This window comes from Pinus tabuliformis, chromosome 8, assembly GCF_031772625.1.
Source record: "Pinus tabuliformis cultivar Carrire ecotype Pingquan chromosome 8, CPIR1, whole genome shotgun sequence".
In the NCBI taxonomy this organism is placed as follows: domain Eukaryota; kingdom Viridiplantae; phylum Streptophyta; class Pinopsida; order Pinales; family Pinaceae; genus Pinus; species Pinus tabuliformis.
In genome coordinates this window covers 405,018,613-405,039,099 of record NC_142294.1, presented here as the reverse complement: position 1 = coordinate 405,039,099, position 20,487 = coordinate 405,018,613, and the positions used below count along the sequence as shown (strand labels likewise).

The 20,487-nt window shown below is 38.2% G+C and overlaps 1 protein-coding gene across 1 annotated transcript in view; it reads right to left on the bottom strand.

The window, feature by feature from the left end:
* Nucleotides 1–18,049: 18,049 nt before the first annotated feature.
* The window catches only part of LOC149235778 (Acyl-CoA N-acyltransferases (NAT) superfamily protein), a 41,887-nt gene continuing 39,449 nt past the window's right edge, over nucleotides 18,050–20,487 (bottom strand). Inside the window, 5 exon segments of the mRNA XM_089372186.1 lie at nucleotides 18,050–18,206; nucleotides 18,305–18,370; nucleotides 18,373–18,381; nucleotides 18,467–18,623; nucleotides 18,735–18,839. Of these exon segments, the coding sequence (XP_089228312.1) occupies nucleotides 18,348–18,370; nucleotides 18,373–18,381; nucleotides 18,467–18,623; nucleotides 18,735–18,839 (294 nt within the window). The 3' untranslated portion in view covers nucleotides 18,050–18,206; nucleotides 18,305–18,347.

Below are 20,487 nucleotides of genomic sequence, written 5' to 3'. Positions count from 1 at the left end.
GGATTTATCTAGGTTGTTAAATAGAGAACAATACCTGCATTATATTACAGATTTACTTGTGTTATTCAATAGCCTACAATACCTGTAGTAATTGCATATTTATTTGTGTTATTGGATTAACCTACAATGCCTATGTGAGCCCAGATTTACTTATGTTGTTTGACGCTAATGATACAAATGTTATATCTGGCATGAATCCTTAATTAGCACACTATTGTTTCTACCATTTCACCCCCTTCCTCTTACATATCTGCTCGAACATTGTTACTGAGGATTCTGTTTAGTTACATCCCTACGCATCTATTTCCCTCCTTCCTCTCCTCCTCTCCACCATCACTACTACTTCATTATTAAGTTGTATCATTGTTGTGTATCGGCCACCAAAGCAAGACATTTCTCTTTGAGGTTGCCCCAATATAACCCCCCACATTTGGATCCATTTTTGGCTTGAGTCTACCTTAATGAAGGCCTATTGAACCAAGCGCCCTTTATTATCTTTTTATTGCGTGACAATTGGACTGCTGTGAAAACCCCTCACAGATAATCTTCCATGCACTCCTCTATTTAAGATGTCCTAGGCACTGGTCTACAATCAACCAAGAGGTTGTCTCAAGGAGGCTTTCTATATCTCCTGAAGCACTCGTGTTGTTGGCGGTGCTAGAAAAAGCTACAACACTAAGAATGCTTCATTGTTATCTTCCAAGATGTAAAGAAGGTCTTATTTACATAAGGTTTCCGATAGAATTGGACCAATGCCTTCAAAAAAAAGTCATGCATTTCAACAATAGATGAATTTTTCAGGGACAAATTTGATGGAAGATATGCTCTTTAGGTGACAACAGTTCTTAACCCAATCCTTTTTCCTTTGTCACAAAGATAATAAAAAAGGTTGTATTAAGACATCATGTCTTTCATTTAATCTTGGAACATACCTCATGAATGACATAAATGTGGGATAATAGAGTAAAAGCCGTCATTAAAATTTGAAAGCCACTCCTCATATTTAGGTGGAGGTCGGGTTGGGTATCTCAGGTTGTCCTCAATGTCGAAAGCGAGAAATAATTCATGCAAACCCCATGAAACCATGTTTTACTCCATAAGATTTTCACAATATAGAGTTGTAGAGTCAATAGAGTGAATCCTAAATGCCTTCAACTGATGCTTGTTTCACCCTACAAGCACAAAAAATTGGAAATTGATAAGGAACAAGGACTTCATTTCTCCAATGGAGTCGCTAGATAAGCACATATAAAGATGGCTTTCATTAGAGAAAAGTTTAACCTAAAATTCCCTATGAAATATTTTCACGTGCATAATATGTAAATCAATCAAAATCCTTTAAATGTAAATATTTTGGAGGGAAAATAAAAAATAAAAATAATTGTTGTATTTTTAGCTTATTTCCTTATAGGTTTACTCAAATTTCAAGCGTAGACACTCATTGGATTCAGAATTAAATTCTACATCCAACAAGTACCCATTATGCATACTTTTTTGAAGACCAACATTGATAAAAATTGAATATACATTAAAAAATGTGGGAAAATAATAAAATAAGAGTCATGAATTTTGGAGGGAAAATAATAATACTATTTTTTTAATTATATTTTTGGCTTATCTTCTTATAGGTTTACTCAAATTTCAAATGTAAACACTCGTCGGATACAGAATTAAATTCTGCATCCGACAAATACCCATTATGCATACTTTTGTGAAGGCCCACATTGATAAAAATTGAATATACATTAAAAAACCAAAAAAAAATATATCTTCAATTTTTCTCAATGTGGGTCTTCTCAAAAGTATGCACAACAGGTACTCGTTGGATGCAGAATTTAATTATGCATCCAACGAGTGTCTATGCTTGAAATTTGAGTAACCTATAAGGAGATAAGCCAAAAATACAATTAAAAAAAGCAATATTCTTTTTTTCCCTCCAAAATTCATAACTCTTATTTTATTATTTTCCTATTATTTTATTATTTTTCCTTAAGAGGCCACTTTTAGGATGAAATTTCCTTTAATGGAAGCATAGTTATCAAAAACAAAAAGAAGCGTAATCTTCATATCACAAGGAGGACTCAATTCTTCCTTGCAATAGTGTCAAAATGTTACAACAAAATATTGCACCTTGGTGCAAGGCCTCATTAAATGGATAAGATAGTGAGTAACATGGGAGAGTCACCGTTGTTACCTTATAAACTACTACCCTCATTTTAGTGATGGATACAATCAAATAGGATGGAGGCTTCCCTAGTAGATCTTAGGGATCTAATGACCCAGTCCAACCAAGTCAAGAGCCCATTAAGGCTTCCACTTCTATCACTACTAATGAAGAGGATCAAACAATTATGGTTTATTGTGAATTTGAAGATAATTTCCAAAATTGAGTTCAAAGGGCCCTATGTTTGCTCTAATGGCTTAGGTCAATAAATATGAGCTTAAAAAATATCCCCAAACACATGCAATAAGAAATTACCCAATGTTGTAGCAAGCTAGGTTACAACAACAATAATAAATAGCCCTGAGATCTATGATAATAAAGTAAAAAATGAAGGGATACATTGAGAGTAAAATAGAGATTGAATTACCACAAATTTTTACAGTGAAGAACATATAACAGTGCTAAAAACCTTAGATATTATCCCTATAAAGTGGTTGAAAATGCATTAAAATTTGTATTTTATAATATATTCCAAAACACTTTCTAACCCTAAGACTAAGACATCCATGTCAATTAATGTTGAAAATGAAAGATTTTGCTGTAATTAACCTTAAAATACACTAAAACATAAAAGAAAATAAATTTAAATGAAATAATGTTTGACACAATGGAGAAGACTAGTGCCTTTCTATACTTGGGGCATATGTAGTCAAAGATCAACACACTTGAAGAGGATTGGATTAGATATAGGTTCAAAAGACTTGGGTAAATCCATTCACCATCCCTAGAAATTTGACCCAAGGCCTGTAGGAAAGGAGCCCACTTGCTCATTCCTTAAAGACTTGGAAGAAGGGTCTGTTTAAGAGGGATAATTAAAATAAAACACCACGTGAACTTCCTTAATACTTAATTACCATTAGCCATTAACATAACCAAAACAAAGAAATTTCAGTTATTTACAATACCATGCATTCATCCAAGTTTCACCAACATCCATTCAAGAAAAGAGTGCAATCCACATCAAGTCCTACTTAAGAGGTTGCTCTATTTAGACATCCATAGCGCACAAGATAAAAGATACCGACAATAAGAGAAGTCCCACAATGTGGAATGATCCAAATAATGTAGCACACCCTTTATAAATAGGAGAAAAACAAGCATTCTCCTCTACAAAAGGTTAAAATGAAGTAAATTCCCTAAAATGCAATAAATCCACAATACAAGGTGGATAGGTCAAGATTGACCCCCAAAAGATGCCTCATCAATGAGTAAAACATGGCATAAATGCTAGATGTCCATCATAAATGTTGTCCAAGAGTCACACGTGTGAGTGAGTGAAATGAGTGTGATGTCATCCTCCAAAGTGGTGTAGGATACTCCAAAAGCCATGTCTCTCCATGAAAGGGTGTAACGTCTCATCAAAGGTCATGTTTTAATCATCCAAAGTGTCACAACTCATCGTCAAAAGATGTCAAGTGTCTCCTCATCATGCGAGTCCAACTCCAAAAATAGTCATAGATCATTATCAAGTGCCATGTCCCATCATAACCTCAAGCAAGGGCATGACATCATCAAGGGAAAAGGTGCCATGACCCCTCCAAATGGGTATGTTATCATCGTCACATCCATTAAAGAGCTTAAAAAGGCCAAACTTGGTCCACTTATTTGCTTGTTGCTTTCCCTTCCACTTCACTGTTCACTAAAATGGATGGATACTATAGTTAGTTATTTGACATTGGTAATCTTTGAGATTGGTTTGGTTAGATAAGGGGTAGAGGATCCCAACCTTCAATCATCAAGAGAAAGCTCAATGTTCATCAAGGTACAATGCCATCATGGGGGTGTCATTCCGTCTCTAAGGAGTACAAGGTCACCAAGAAGCCCAATGTCCTCAAGAATGGTCCAAATCATCATCAAAATAGGAGAATGTCCCCAAGAATCATGGAAGGAGAGTGCAATCATAATGGTAAGAATATTCTCTCCAACATGGTGTATCATCCTCTGTGTGGACTCATTTCATGCATATGGTGCACATACTTCCAAAACAACATACAAGGGTCATTATGTTATGTCACGGAAAGAATCCTCATCAAACTTCATAGTAGCTCGATATTCAATACGATTTATCAAGTCTAGATATGATACGAGCAACACCTACCCCTATCGCATGCAACAAAACCCAAGGAAATGTCCCAAAAACCTATCTAGCGATATGAGAAGTGTGAGATGAATATGGCAAAGGGGAAATAGAAGGGGTTCAATGGTTTTCTTGCACAATCAAGTAATGTCAATGAATGTTCATTTATTGAGGACCGAAGTGTTGTCTAATGCTTTGAATTACCCTTTATTCGACATTGTATCTTTCCACCCCTTCACTTTGCCTTTTGATTTTTTTTGCCTCATATGAGGGGGCATTACTCAATTTTCTTTGGCTTTTGTTACATTATGTATCCCTTTACTAACCCCTTCATCTCATGTGACTATTGAAAGGGGGACCTTTAATGGGGAACATTTACAATTCAATGATAAGGGAAAGATGAAAAATGCTACGTATGATGGGGACATGAACACAATACCCTTTCTCAAACACTTCCCAGTGACACGCTTTATTAGAAGAGGGTGATGACCTTCGACTAAAAACTAAAAACCAGGGAAAAAAGCATAAATAAAGAGTGCCTTGATCCATCCAACAAATCTCCCACTAATCACGGAGATGACCCTTATATATGAAAATCACACCAAATTTGAGGAATGGAAATAATGTACCTCATACATATGTGGCATCATAATCCCCTAACTTAACTAAGAGTTCAGCTAGGTATTGAAGGCATTAGCTATCAATGGCATTGTGAAGAAGTGAAGAACTTGTGTAGCTATTAGTTGAAACTCTATATTAGGAAAAAAAGTCTCATTTGATTTTATCCATATACGTGGACAAGTAATAGGTTTTGAGGATAATAAATTTTAACTTAAAAGTAAAAAAATTGAGAATACGTGTTGAATCAGCGATGAGAGGCTTCAAAGTCATTTGCTGAAAATCACTTTAATACCCATTTTGTGCCTTTAAATTTTTATTTTTCACAAATGGGCAATACTTTCTCTTATAATGAAAGATTGTCCATATTTCTTTTATGACAGTTATTTTGGTAAAAATGCATTACTTACATTAGTTATATATATGGTTGGCATGTATTTTAAATGAAAACTAATTCACTTTTTTTTTCCCATGGAAAAAGTCGTAATTTTCATTAGTAAGAGAAAATTACATTTTGTAGATGCAAAGCATATGTAGTATGTGAGGCATTGCCTGTCCAGTATAAGTTAACGATGATGAAGATGCTCCACACAGGGAGCGAACTGTTCAAAAACCAAAAAAAAAAGTCTCTTCACAGAGAGAGTATAGTTCAGCTTAGTTCTACATATATAGTGACATGAAGAAAACATAAATATTTACATATATTCAAAAACTTCCTGACTCATATTGAGCCATCCAGTTATGCCTCAAGGTCTATGAACGGTCTATGATAGTGCTGATAGATAACACCGTCCTTCTCCTCATGGATCATCCAAGTGCCATCATGCCTGTGCGTTGCCTCCTTGGATAGGAAATCGACAGCTGTGTTGCGCTCCCTGAAAATGTGATGGCAAACAAAAGTGTCAAATGTCAAGATGAGCCTGTGGATTTCATCCAAGATATGCCTCAATGTGTATGCATTGCAATTTGATTTTTTGTTTATCCAATTGCAGACTAATTTTGAGTCCCCGAAAAGTTGGAGGTTCGTGCACTGTTTGCTCAAAGCAAAATGGATGAGGAATTTGGTTGTTATGAGCTCTGCATAATTATTAGTGCCTCTACCCAGTCCCATTTGGATTTTAAAGGTATGGGATTCTGATATATGAAGTATGCCCCCCCCCAAAGCCTATCCCCTGGGCCGATCCATCAAAGTATGCCCACAGAATAGAGGTGTTTATGGTTTCCGGGCTGATGTTCCTGTTGTGCTGTTGAGTGGTCTCTTCGGGAATGTAGTGGTAGTCAGCGAGTATTCTTGACAGAATGGAGGGCCAATGAGGAGCCTTATGTTGGAATATGATGCGGTTCTTGGCTATCCATATAGCCCAGCGTGTAAGTAATGGCAGGTTCCTCTCCTTTCCTGAGGTGGCCTTCCACCAGTTATTCTAGGCTTCTTTTATATTTGCACCATGCCACCGACATAATGTGGGGAACAATGTATGAATATTGTTCCATAGCTCCTGTGTGATAGGGCAATCCAGGAAAAGGTGATTATTGTCTTCACAGCAATTTCTACAGAGGTGGCACCAAAAAGGTCCTAGATAAGATCGCTTCATTAGGTTTGCACCAGTCGGGGTTTTGTTGAAAAGTATTGACCACATTAGCAGCCTAGTTCTGGGAGCCGCTTTGAGCTTCCACATCAGGTTCCACCAAGGCTCAATGGTTTGAGGTTTATATGGTTCCATCAATGCCAGATATCCTTCTTTGGGTGAATATGAGCCATGTTTGGCATATGCCCATATGAGTTCGTCATCCCCTTCTATGATCCTGATATGGGCCTCCGTCAGTGCAGTAGTATAGTCGTGCCAGTGTTGTTGCCAGTGCAGTGGAATATTTAAAGAGTTCCCCGATTTCCAGGCCTGTTGTGTCATGGTAGAACGGGCATTGTCGGCTATATGGCAGATGTGGGTGATGCCTTGCTCAACGAGGTGTGTTTTCAACTCCGCCGGTATCCTGTGTGCATTGCCACAGCCAACCCAGGGGTCTTCCCCAATGTGAACTAGTGATCCAGATCAAATTCTCCAAGTCAAACCATTCCAAATAAGACTCATTGCGTTTGTAACAACCTTCCAAATGATGGAGATGTTTGAGGTGTTCCCTTGTGCTTGTCTGATCCAATCTAGAGTGTTGAAAGGGGCAATGTATTTGGAGACTGCTACCTTTGTCCATAGACTACGAGTGTTGATCAATTTCCATCCTAGCTTTGCCACCAACGCTTTGGAGAAGACATCTAGTCTTTTAATCCCCCATCCTCCCCACTGTTTGGGCAAAGCAAGGGTCTCCCATCTGGCCCATGCAAATATTCTCCCAGGTTGTTTCCCCTTCCATAAGAACCGACAGCAAATGTTTTGTAGTCTCGCCAGTATCCCTCTAGGAATCCAAGCCAACGTCATCCAGTATACTGGTGTTGCTTCCAAAACAGCCTTGATCAGGATCAATCTGCCGGCTCTTGACAAATATTTGTGGTACCATACATTGAGTCGTTTTTCTACCTTGGTAATTAGCCAGGTCCAATCAGCAATTTTGTATCCATGAGGCTTAAGTCGATAACCAAGGTACCGCAGACCTTCTTCTAGGGGAAGGAGAGTGAATGAAAATCTCCTAAGTGCATACTGAATTTCATGTTGAGAGCATCCTGTAGCTGTAATAGTGGACTTTGCTTCATTCAGAACCATTCCCGTGGCCTTTTGAAATATTCCAAAAGCATTGTGCAGTGATGTTAAGTCTCCAATGCCCCCATTGAGGAAAATAAGTACATCATCGACGAAGAGCAGGTGTGTCAAGATACAAGTATCAGTGATCTTTATTCCTACAATCCGTCCTTGCTTGTGTTCTTCTCCAATAAGTCTGCTAAGACCCTCCATGATAAGGAGAAATAAGAGGGGATAGTGGGCATCCCTGCCTGAGCCCTCGTTCCGTATGAAAAAAAGGGGATGTTGATCCATTGATAAGTACACTATATGTAACATTGGTTATACAGCACATGATCCATTTAGTGAAGGTGTAGGGGAAACCCAAGTGTGTTAACATCATTCAGATATAGAGCCAACTTTATCAAATGCTTTTGATAAATCAACCTTCATTATCATGCCTTTCAATTTTTTGAACTGTACAATGTGAAGTAGTTCCTGAGCTGTGCCCACCACCTCGTGAATCTGTCTGTTCTGTAGAAAGGCAAATTGTTCAGGGGAGATATGCGAGGACAGGATTGGCCTTAGACAATTAGCAATAATCTTGGCATTGATTTTGTAGATACAGTTACACAATGATATAGGCCTGAAATCGTCAAAGGTAGAGGGTTTATCAGCTTTGGGGATGAGGGCGATGAAGGTAGTGTTAAAGGCTTCAAACATCCTCCCACGCCTTCGACAGTATTCTATGATCCTTAACAGGTCTGCCCCTATGATGTCGAAAAATGCAATGTAAAATTCCACTATCCAGCCATCCAACCCCAAGCTCTTGTCCTTCTTGAGCCATTTTAAAGTTCCTTCAAGCTCATCTAAAGTAACTTCTCTTGTAAGTTCCATTTCTGCCTCCTGATCCACAAATCTGGGGAAGAGTTGGGCAGTGCGCATCACTTCTGCCAGGGTGGCGATGGGGGGAGCCTTGTAAATGCCCTTAAAATGTGAGTTAGCCAATGCTACTAGCTCTCGAAAGGTTTGTATAGCTTGTCCATGCTCATTTTTTAATTCCCATATTGTATTGATCGCCTTCCTCCTGTTGGTAAATTTGTGGTAGAATTTGGTATTGTCGTCCCCATCCTTAAGCCAAATTGCCTGACTCCATAACCTCCAACTCTCTTCTCTGTCCTTCAGGATTTGTGTCCTCTTGTGCATCAGAGAGGCAATCTTATCCTTGTGTTCTTGGGTGGAAAAAATCCCTCCAGTGTTCTCCTCGAATGTGTAGATTTCCTCCTCAGTTGTCCTGAGCATATGGTCTTCCAACGTTCTTTTCCTGTGAGCCCAGGTTTTGGATAGGGATTTCAACTCCCTCAGGTTGTGGGCAAAGTCTTCTATAATATTCCCGCCAACACCTGGTGGGTGAGCCTTCCAGTAGTCAGCCACCATCCTCATATAATCTGCATCCCTAAGCCAGGTGGAGTTAAATTTAAATGGGGCCTTTGGCTTATCAATGGCATCCTGCATTTCCAGATAGATGGGTCTGTGATCAGATAGTCCCCCAGATCCCACCCATTGTCTGATACGAGTGCCTCTATTGACCAAAGGTTCTTTGATTAGGAATCTATCAAGCCTTCTGGCAAGGCTAGCCTCGCCAGTTCTGTTGTTCCTCCAGGTGGGCTGGATCTTTGCAGAGGGAATGTCAATAAGGTTATGGTCCTCTAGGAGATTTTCAAAAAATGCTGATAGCATATCCACCTATGCTTGATGGCCCCAAGACTCCGCAAACCCTATGGAAAAGTTCAGGTCCCCTCCCAAGATTAAGTTGTCTTGCTGGAGTATGGATGAATTTAGTAGTTTTCTCTAGAAATCGGCCCTATCGTGACAGGGGCCGTATACATTGATAATTTTGTAATCAGCTTCGAGGGTGGATGAGTATATATCAGCTCCCAGGAATCCATATCCTCCCCATACTCTGTCCAACTTGATAGATCAATTGTTTATGCCCAAAGCTACCCCTCCTTATCTTCTCGTGGCGTCCAGCGAATGAAATGACCATCCTGGTAACCATGTTTCAAGTAGAGGGGTAATAGTGCTAGCAGGGCCTAGGGTTTCTTGGAGAAAGAGTATATCTACGGCTTCAGAGGCAATCAATCTTCTCATGGCTAATTTTTTCCCAGGGCTAGCCAACCCTCGATAGTTAAAGGAGAGCATCTTCATGGAGGGGGGGGGTCGAGGGTTTGCTCTGCTCTAAGAACCCATTCTATAGTTTTTTGTTTTCCAGTGGCAATCTCCTCCCCTGCCAGATGTTTAGCTTTGGAGAGTGAGGAGGGGTGGCCCCGAGGTGGTTTAGGAAGCAAGGGGGTTGTGTCAATACCAAATCCTATGGCGTCAAGACCTTGTGAGCGAGTCCTCGAGCACAGGGGGTATCGTGGTTCGGTGCTCATGGGAGGATCAAGGGGAGGATGCAAAGGGACCTCTAAGATGTGAGGCTGGGAGGTAGAGTAAACAAGAGGGGGGGACCTGATAGGGCAGTGCTAATTATTAGAGGATAACAAGTTGAAGCCAGGGGGCTGGTGAGAGCCAGAGGCTCGTGCAATGCAATGAGATGCGGCCGTAGTGAAAACATGGGATATAGCAGGAGAGTGTGTAGAAGTATTACTAAGAGATACAGTAGAAATAAAAGCAGTGGAGAGTGTAGGAGTTGACATACCCGTGGAAAATGCATCCCCTATAGTCGCCCAAGCTCTCGTCAGAGGTGGAGAGGGTGGTCGGAGTGGTGCTTTCCCACGCTTCTTCTTTGTCTCTTTCTCGTGTACCTTGCCTGCTTCTTCTGATGCCTGTTGTGGTTGCTCTTCTGCTTCCATTACAGACTGCTGCTAAGTTTGAGGGTTTGGTGCATCCATTTCCTTTTCATTTGACCTCTGACCTGCCTTATTGTTCAGGGGGCAATCCCTGAATATGTGTCCCACCTTATGGCACCTTCGGCATCTGTAAGGTACTCCTTCATAATCCAGAAGTTGTTTCCGGGAGTATGACCTCCATTGTATAGTGATGTGTTCCTGTAATCCCCCTTTGGTATCCATGTGCACCAATATCCTGGCATAGGCCATCATGCCCGTGGATTGATAAGACTTGTCATACTCCAGATACATGCCTAGAGAATTCCCAATGTGTCGGAAGATGTCTTCAGACCAGAACTGTAGCGAGAGCCCTGGCAATCTAATCCATATTGGGCCAACCCCAATCTGCTCTGTTTTCGGGTCAAACAATGGAGTCCATCTCTTCAAGAGGACAGGTGCATGCTTGAAGTGCCAGAATGAAGACAATACCCAATTCGTGTGATCAGGTTTGGCGAACCTTAACGCAAACCAGCCCCTCACAAAGGTTTGCACAAATGGTATGTCAGCCAGGTGGTGTCCCCATACCTCAGAGGCCCATAACTTTAAATGGGCCGCAGAGTAGTTCCGACCTCAGATTCTTCCAACCAGTACTCTGTCTGCAAAGTCCATGGTATCCCCTAGTTGTATGTCCTCCCCAAGCCTGAGTATGATGTCTTCAGCTTTTGTTCTATAGCATCTGGATTTCTTGCAAGGCCGCGTTTCGGCTGCTATATCCCCACACCGGTCAGTGTTATCCCCAGAGTCGTGTGGTTCCTCAGATGGAGGGGGAGGGTTCGAAGGAAGGGCGTCCGATAAGGGTGGGATGTTCAAATAGCTGCTAGATGGGGGGGCGGATGAGTGTGGTGTGATCAAGGGTTCATAGACGGCGGCAATAGAGGAGCTGGGTAAAGGGTTGTTGACACCGAAGGACAATGGGTGAGAGGGTAGGTCAGAGCTGTTATCCACAGGGTTAGGGTTAATGCAACCCGAGGCAAACCCTAGTGAGGATGGTGATGGCGGGGGGTGGAAAGGGTCGACCAGGTCGGGGGGTCGTCCAGCAGGGTCACTGAGGTATTCGAAGGGCCCGAAAACGGAGGTAAACCGACAATGGTTTCTGTCAACATGCAGCTGAACGGGGTCATGCCTTCCACAGTAACATGCGGGGTCGACCAAATAGAGCCTTCCATCAATGGTTCTTCTGAGTAGTCAACGAGATCGAGGTCCATTGTTGTCGATTAGCACAGTTCGCCAGCTACCTGTGGGTAACCATAGAGGAAAGCAGCGATTAGAGCAGGTAATAGTTGAAACGGAGACCTGAACACCGAGCGCGGAAGACGTAGGGTTACGGCACACTGCGACTACAGTAAAAAAAACACCCGTTACGGTAGAAAAAACGAGGGGTAAGGTTGGGCACCCATCAATATCGAGAGTCCTACATGTGTTCCTTCTGTCCGCTGCCAGCTGCAGTGACCCGTACTGCAGACACGAAACCCTAACCATATTCACCTATGCATCCCTTCTCCGTCACTCCTCTTAAGAAAGCCAAAACTAATTCACTTATTCTAAAGTAAATTAATATTTTGTTTTTCAATCCAATAAAATATTTCCACTTGTCTTAGTTTTAATTTTTTTAATGGATTTATCTTTACTATACCATACATATTTCAATAGTCTCAAAGGCCTTAATCACTAGCCACATAAGATCTTAAAAACCTCATGTTGATACAATTGTCATCATATATACTAAAAACCTCATGTTGATACCATTGTCATCATATATACTAATTCTTCTACTTCGTGAAATAGAATAATAAGTCATTATGTATCGAAGTTTTATTGCATAGAGGGGATTTAGCCAAGCTTTGTTACTTTTAAAACTGTAAAATAGGTCAATATTTGATGTTATAGATAATGTTAAGTTTACTAACTAGATAATTAACTAGCACGGCCATATAAACCAGCATAGATCCCTCTTAAATACGGATCTAACATGAGCCAAGAGGGATTCGCTGCATTATTTAAATGTTTTTTTTTTTTGGCAGACATGAGCAAATTTCAATTTTGATGACAGATGTACCCCTTACACATCATACTGGGTTGTAGAATAAGCATCTCGACTGAATTAAATCGTTAATAAACCCTAATCTCAATCAAAATAATTATGTATCATTTGTAATGTTAAAAATTTATAATGCCAAAATAAAAGTGAAGATCCAAAATAAAACAATTTGGAAATACTTCATTTCATCTGTTAAATTATATATATATATGATGAAACTTTTTCTCAAATTATTAAATTTAAACCCTCCATAATTTTTTTATTCATCCATTACTTTTTATTTTTACAAAAACGAAACTTATGGAATTCGGATTATGAAATACACCACAGCACCTCTGGGCTTTACTTAATACTAATCACCGTAGCTCAATTCTTTGCATATATAGCATTTCATGTGTATAGGTTTCATTCTTTCGAATCGATCATTTTTCAACGCTTTATTTAGCAATATTTCTTCATCAGTTGATTCAGAGTCCACACTCCTCGCTCATGTATGACATAATTCGACTAGGCTAAGGTACCATGAAATTGCATCCCCTTGCTTGGGATCGCTTTAGCAATTTTTCCACTCGATCATCGTTGCTGATCTTCAATATATTCCAGGGCATCCTACTGTTAGTGTTGAGAACAAATGACGCAGGCTTCCATACTAGAGATGGCTCCAAGGCTCGGAAAGAGTAAATTGATTCGCTGGCTTATATTCAGACACCGAAAAGGCATTGTAGGATTGTCAGCTATATGCCCTTGTGGTCACTAGACCAGTCCTATTTTGTCAACACCCCAATAAGGCACCCATGAATAAACGTAATGAAGATAACAAAAATATGAATATAAGATAGCAAAATCATGAATACGAATCAGGATTGCCTGAATTGTTAACCGCTAAGAACTAGTATATCAATGCTGTATCAGATACATGTTATTGACAATGTCATAGATTGGATCATATGGCAGAAACAGCCAAACCAATATAGAGATAGTCGAAACTAAAACATAGCCTTGACTATTGAACATTCTGAAAATATTGAAAATATTTTCAGATATTTTCAGAAAATGGTAACATTATGATACACTTACTGTACTAGTATTATTTTGTTCCCATGTTCTATCTATCTTGGAAGATAATGAGTGTACATAGGGAAATAATTTCTGAAGGTTTCAGTGAGAGTAAAAAAATTACAAAGGTCTATAAAGGTCTATATGCATCTGGATTTGACTGGTAAGCCTCCTCAAAATGCAATGGCTACTGCTCTACACATGACCCTTCATATCCCACTCAAATTTATGGTTCTGCTTGCTCTGTGGGCTAAACAGTGTTTAAATATAGCTATCTTAAACACAATGAATAATTTAAATCAGCTTAAATCCGTTTTCACTTTAGATCTGTCAAGTGCCAAGAGTGATCAAATCCCTTGTAGTGCAAACCTTTCATCAATTTTGAAATGAGAAAACATTTTCACCTCCAGGGATTAATCCATTGGCTGCTGCTCTATACATGAGCCTCCATATCACACTTAAATTTTATGGCTGTCCTTGTTTAGTGGGCTCAACGGTACTTTAACACAACTATCTCAAAAGCATAATGGATATTTTAAATCAGCTTATAGATCCATCTTCACTGTGTATCTATCAAGTGACAAGAGTGATCTCCTTGTGGTGCAAACCTTTCATCAATTTTGGTATGACTAAAACATTTGCACCTCAAGGTATTGATCCACTGCAACACTTGATAGATCCAGAGTTAAGATAGATAAAGGTTGGTTAAGAAATAATCGAAATACACACGCTCCATAAATATATATACAAATTAGCACAACATAAATGGTGGTTTATGTCCCGACATACATCCATTCCATAGGCTTTGCCTACTTTTGCTCCACTTCCATTAATCCAATAACATGATGGCAACAATGTGGTGCAAACCTTTCATCAAGTTTAGCACCTACGAAAGCTCTGTATTATAAATAAATACATAGGAAATAATGTAAAATATTGTAAATGATAATAATCATAAATAATGATTAGTTAACTAGTAATTAGTTTGAAAAGTCATGTCTAAATGAGACAAGGCTCTCCATGAAGAGACGCTTGGTATATAAGCAAGTTTTTCATTCTCATTGTATCATCAATCTTATTCATACATTTAATATATAATATTTGTATCCTCATGGATATCTTTATATTCCAAGCCTTCTGGAGTATTTAACATGCAGGACGAACTTTGTTCACTTCATTTGATATCAGCACTATTCTATCATTTCGTTGCTTCACCGTTGCACAGAACTCGTCCTCCGATCCAGGTCTTTGGCCATCGAAATCTGTCAAATTCGTTGCCATTGAAGTGTTTCGCTACGAGCTTTTGGAGGGTCTCCAATTCGCCAATTGCCCTATGGCACTGGCCATAAAAATTTGAAAAATTACAAAAAAAAAGAGTCAAAAATATATATAAATAAATATAACTCATCCAGAACTCGTCCTCCGATCTAGGGCTTTGGCCATCGAAATCTGTCAAATTCGTTGCCATTGAAGCGTTTCGCTATGAGCGTTTGGAGGGTCTCCAATTCGCCAATTGCCCTATGGCACTGGCCATAAAAAAACAAATTTGAAAAATTACAAAAATAAAAGAGTCAAGAATATATATAAATAAATATAAAAAAAACCAAAAGATATATCAGATATCTCGGAAGTGCTTTCTCAAGAAGGTAAAAAAGTATTACAAAATATGCAAAATGAAATTGACAAAATCACTCTTGATAGAAATGAAGAAGTCTTACGAATTAAGGATCATAGTGAAAAATTACTAACACAAATTAAGAAGCTTAAAAAAGACAAAAAAATCATTAACAGACAAGTTAGAGCAACTTAATCAAGAAGTATCGAAGTCTCTAGACATAACAGTCCAGGTTGAAGATAAGGGAATTAATATCGAACCAGTCAATAGCAGAACTGAAGAATAGGATCAATAAGTGGAAGGAAAAACATATTCACATGTTACAATCTAGACGATGAAAATTCCTAACAAAGATTATGTACCTAACTCAAAAACTGTACCAGAAGGAAATCAAAAAATTTCCACACACCTAATAAGGGGAAGTCAAACCAAAAAGGTTCCCTATCGACATCCGAATCACGAGAGTAGACAACTCAATCAAGCTACGTATATGTACCATTCAGAACATAAACAACACGCTGATGTTTCGAAGAATATTGAAATAACCTCAATCTAGTCCTACGATGACAATTTGTTACAAAGTACTAGTGATCGGAGTATTCCACATAGGATTAATCTAAGATGGTCTAATCCCTTCTCAGTACAACAATTTTGTTTGTCACTTAGAAGATCATATCAACTTGTATTGACGAAGACGATTGTTCCAAGATGAGAAGACATTCAAACCCGAAGAAGAGATCAAGCCTTTTTCATCGACAAGCTTTGAGGACAAAGCTTTTTGAGGAAAAAGGCAAAGTTATGAATAAATATATAGGAAATAATGTAAAATATTGTAAATGATAATAATCATAAATAATGATTAGTTAATTAGTAATTAGGTTGAAGAGTCACGTCTAAATGAGACATGAGACATGACTCTACATGAAAAGACCCCTGGTTGGTATATAAACAAGCCTCTCGTTCTCATTGTATCATCAATCTTATTCACACATTTAATATATAATATTTGTATCCCCATGAATATATTTATATTCCAAATCTTCTGAAGTATTTAATGTGAAGGACGAACTTTATTCGCTTTAGTCTGCACCTCAAGGGATTGATCTATTTCTGCACTTTATAGATCTGGAGTTGAGATGAACATACACATCTATTTCTGCACTTTATAGATCTGGAGTTGAGATGAACATACACTGGTTAGCAAAATTTTGAAATGCAAAAAAAATTATAAATTTATATACAAATTAACACAAAATATACGGTGGTTTATGTTCTGATATATGTCCATTCCATAGGCTTTGCCATTAATCCAAGTAACGTGATGGAAATATAAGAAAGATTAAACACAACTAAAGGCAATTGCATTACTTACCTTATACATGTTTAATCTTCGTGGACAATTTCCTTTCTTGTGGGGGTTGAGAATGCTGCCGTGCGGTTTTCAATTGGCTTTCCAAAGGCTTGCATCAAACAATGATTTGCTGTACACTGTGTTTTGCAAGAGGATATAACAGAGGCCTTGGGGCAGAGTCTTGCAATAATGACTATGAAAATAGCTTAATTTCGTTTGCATCTTTCATATAAATTGGCAGGAAAAATACTGTACTATAATTTAGTTACAAAGATCACTCTTCGGCTGCATGTGCATTCCGATTCTTTGCAGCTACAAACAGAAATCAAGCAAGAGGGAGGAAAGCTTGAACATTCCGATTATTTGTTCATAATATCTCAGAAAACAAATCATGCAAAACGATCAATGAACGCTGAAACGCAAAGAAGGTGAAACAAAAGCAGGGGGGACCGTTAATGTATAATTATTCACATCAAGAGTGCGGAGTAACCTACCCACTATCAGATAAAGCTCATTTTCCTAAATTTTCTTTTAGATTTTTAGACTTACCAAATTAATTTTCCATTTCATATCTAGAGCTAGTCATAAACAAAATAAAACCTTCAGTCGGAGACTGTAGGAGAACCACTGACCACTACACAAACCAGCATAACCGAACAACAGCAGCAAGCCCCTAGAAAACATCAACTCCTCCTAACAGTATTAAATACTAACAGCAAACCAATATTTATTAATGCAAAAATGGTTATAAAGGGTTTGCTCCTCCCAGTAAATGGATAAATTGATTGTTCCATACACATACTCTTGCTAAAAACACCTGTTAGGCATCCAACATGTAGTTTCTTTTTTTATTTAGTTAATATTTTTTTTGCAGTGAACCAACATGTCAGTGTTACCCATTTAGATAGGTGACAACATCTGTCATACTGGGCTGTAAGCACCTCTCTGCACAATAAATAATGATAAAAAATGATATTGCATTATGGTGTGCTGACTGAACTCAAACTATTATCTTAATTTCATGCATTCAAAGTCATAGTGAGCAATATATTTCTTTATATTTCTATTTTCCATGTCTATCGCACCAAATATCATATTAGAACCATCGTTGACCAAAAATCAACAATGTTCATACAAATTATGTACAGCCCCCAAAAATGGTGATATTACACCTTAGATATGCCTATGAGGAGGCTCAGCATTTAGCAAAAGGAAACCAAAGACTCTGCCACTCGAATTGATTTTCACTCTTGCTGGTCATTTACATGCACATTCTAAGCTGAGACTAGCCAGCCCATGTGCCTATCCTATGTGCAGTACAATCAACTATCAAGTATTATCCAGTCAGCTGAATAAAATATAATACATGTGAGGACAGAATATAGCAGCATATATCCAACATATCAATCTTAAAGCCTCTCAACAATATACAATTCTTCCAGGTGCAGCTCTTATAACAGTCAAAATCCTTTGTATGTTTACTTCTCTGGGTCTTTCATTCAACTATTCATACTGTGGCAGATTAAAAAATCTTTCGAAATAAATTGAAGATAAACAGTCCCAAAAGAAACACGAGGTTAAGACGATCAAACACACAACGTAGAATCTGTGTTCAAGCATAGGAGTTGTGTTTTATCTATTAACGGACGAGATGCTGCTGCTTCAACCATCTGTACACAGAAAATTGAGACCAAACATGAATACACTTAGAAAATCAAGGCTTTCAATAGCTGCTGCAGAAATGAATAATATTTTGGCAATAACAAACCTCAAATCCAATATTTTTGTACAACTGCTGAGCAACCTTGTTGTTAGTATTTACATGAATAAAAACGTCCTTCACTCCTGTAAGAAAATAACACTCAGAGTATGTTCCATAGATATGCATCAGCTGAACTTCAGATCCTACTTAGAGAATTGAAATTCCTACCAGAGGATTTAGCAATTTCAACAGCCAGTTGCAACATGTTGCTTGCTATCCCTTGCCTACGAGCAAACTTTGCAACACATACATTTGCAACATAGCCATATCGGTGAGAATGCCCTGATTTGCTACTGCTCATGTACACAGAGGCTCCCACATGTTCCTGTTTTGAATTTAAAAGCCGGTTAAGGTCTATATGCCAGAAGAAACAAACCGTGCACTACGTTTTCCCATGCCAGATAAAAGTTTACCACACCAATTAGAAAGAACATACCCCAGGAAAAGTTTCTCCTTGTAATAGCTGTCGAATGCTTAAATCAAGAGTACCAACCACACTATTCAAAACTGTGCGCCTTATATTTCTATCTTCCTTCTTGACCTGCAAATAATCCAGAAATAATGTGAACAAATTACGTATTGCTGTTGGTCAATCAATCTGCAAGCTGTCCTGTATCATCTTTCCTTACTTTAAGAAAAATCATGATAAAAATTATCATTCCATCCCATACCCCTATATACCTGTTTAGAGACATGCTAAGAAAATCCTCACTGGCCAAATAAATTTGGTACATCCTGACAATTGGGTTTATGGATATCGATAGCAATCACGAGGATGTATCAAAGGTTGTTAACGAGCCAATGAAGATTCACATAGCAGTTCCACAAAGAGCATGGCCTATAAATTGTGTCCGGGATCAATTTAATATGGAGCACTGATTTCCTGTCTACATTTGAGATTGAATAGATCAAGACAAAACCAATAGACAAAATAATTCGTGTCAAATATAGACAAAAGAATTGCATCAAAATTATGGGATATAGCAAAATTTATATTAGGGCAGTGAATATTCATTCATTTACATACTTCCACAAATAAAGCAATGTACTATAACCGTTTACAAGAACATCTTGATAGAGTATCCCAATGGGCTGTTTACATTTAAGTTTGAAAGGAAAGAATGGAAGGAAGCAAATATTAAATTTCAAAGTAGCAAGAGATGAAAGATAACGTAAATCCCATTAAGAATTTTGAAAATTGAGCTGTCTCTTTTATTTACAATATCTGTACTTTGTAGCAATTTAGCATTGGTATTGGACATCATTAAGATGAAACCAATACACAAACAAGACAATCACATATTGCACATCGCATAAAACATTGACAAAAAATGTATAGCGGAAAACCTCTACAAATGGAGGAAACATCCAGTCTCAAAATTGCTCTCTTCAATTCATGATTGCCTAATGTGAGGAATAGTTTACAAGGACCCCAATTTATTGGTGTTGTGGGTAACAACGTCAATTGATGAGGTTGTCATGATTAGAACTGTTGAACACTGTGTCAACGACCCATAGCAGTACACCCCCTTTTTTCGCAAAAGGGATAGCACTTGATCGATGTGTCCATGCTGGAATTCCAACATGATATGTAAACCCTTTTTGCATGTGTATAATATAAATAATCTCAGCAGATCTGTGTCATGTATGTAACGACCTAGGTAAACTTACTTTTCTAGTGACAATCTCCATTCTGGGAGGTTTTTTTGTCTCACCGATCCATTCTCGGATGGTCGACAAAGTTTTCCTCTAATCTTACCCCAAAGCTGAAATGGATTTTTTCGCTAGGATCTTAAGTGAGTCCTAGTGTTCCAGATCGAGTCTATGTAAAAGTAATTTGGAAATAATATGACTATTTGGTTATAGGTTATTTTATTACAAATTGTTTAGTCTGCTAGATTATATTTGTGTGGAAGAAACAGGTCGTCTGTGAGGGTCTATTACAAATGGGTTTTCCCTCTTATGATGTAAAAGATATGAAAATCATGATGTACAGTGTCTTGAGGGTTGGAAAAAAATTTATCCTCTCATAGGTTAATTAAATTTTCTGGCCAAAAATTAATTAAAATCCTAAACTAGAAATTTAATTAATTCCAGGTCCTAGGTAAATTTAAATTCTCCAAATTAAATTCTTCAGCCCTTGAAAATTAAATTTTAAAAGATCCTAGGACTAAGGTAAATTAATTATT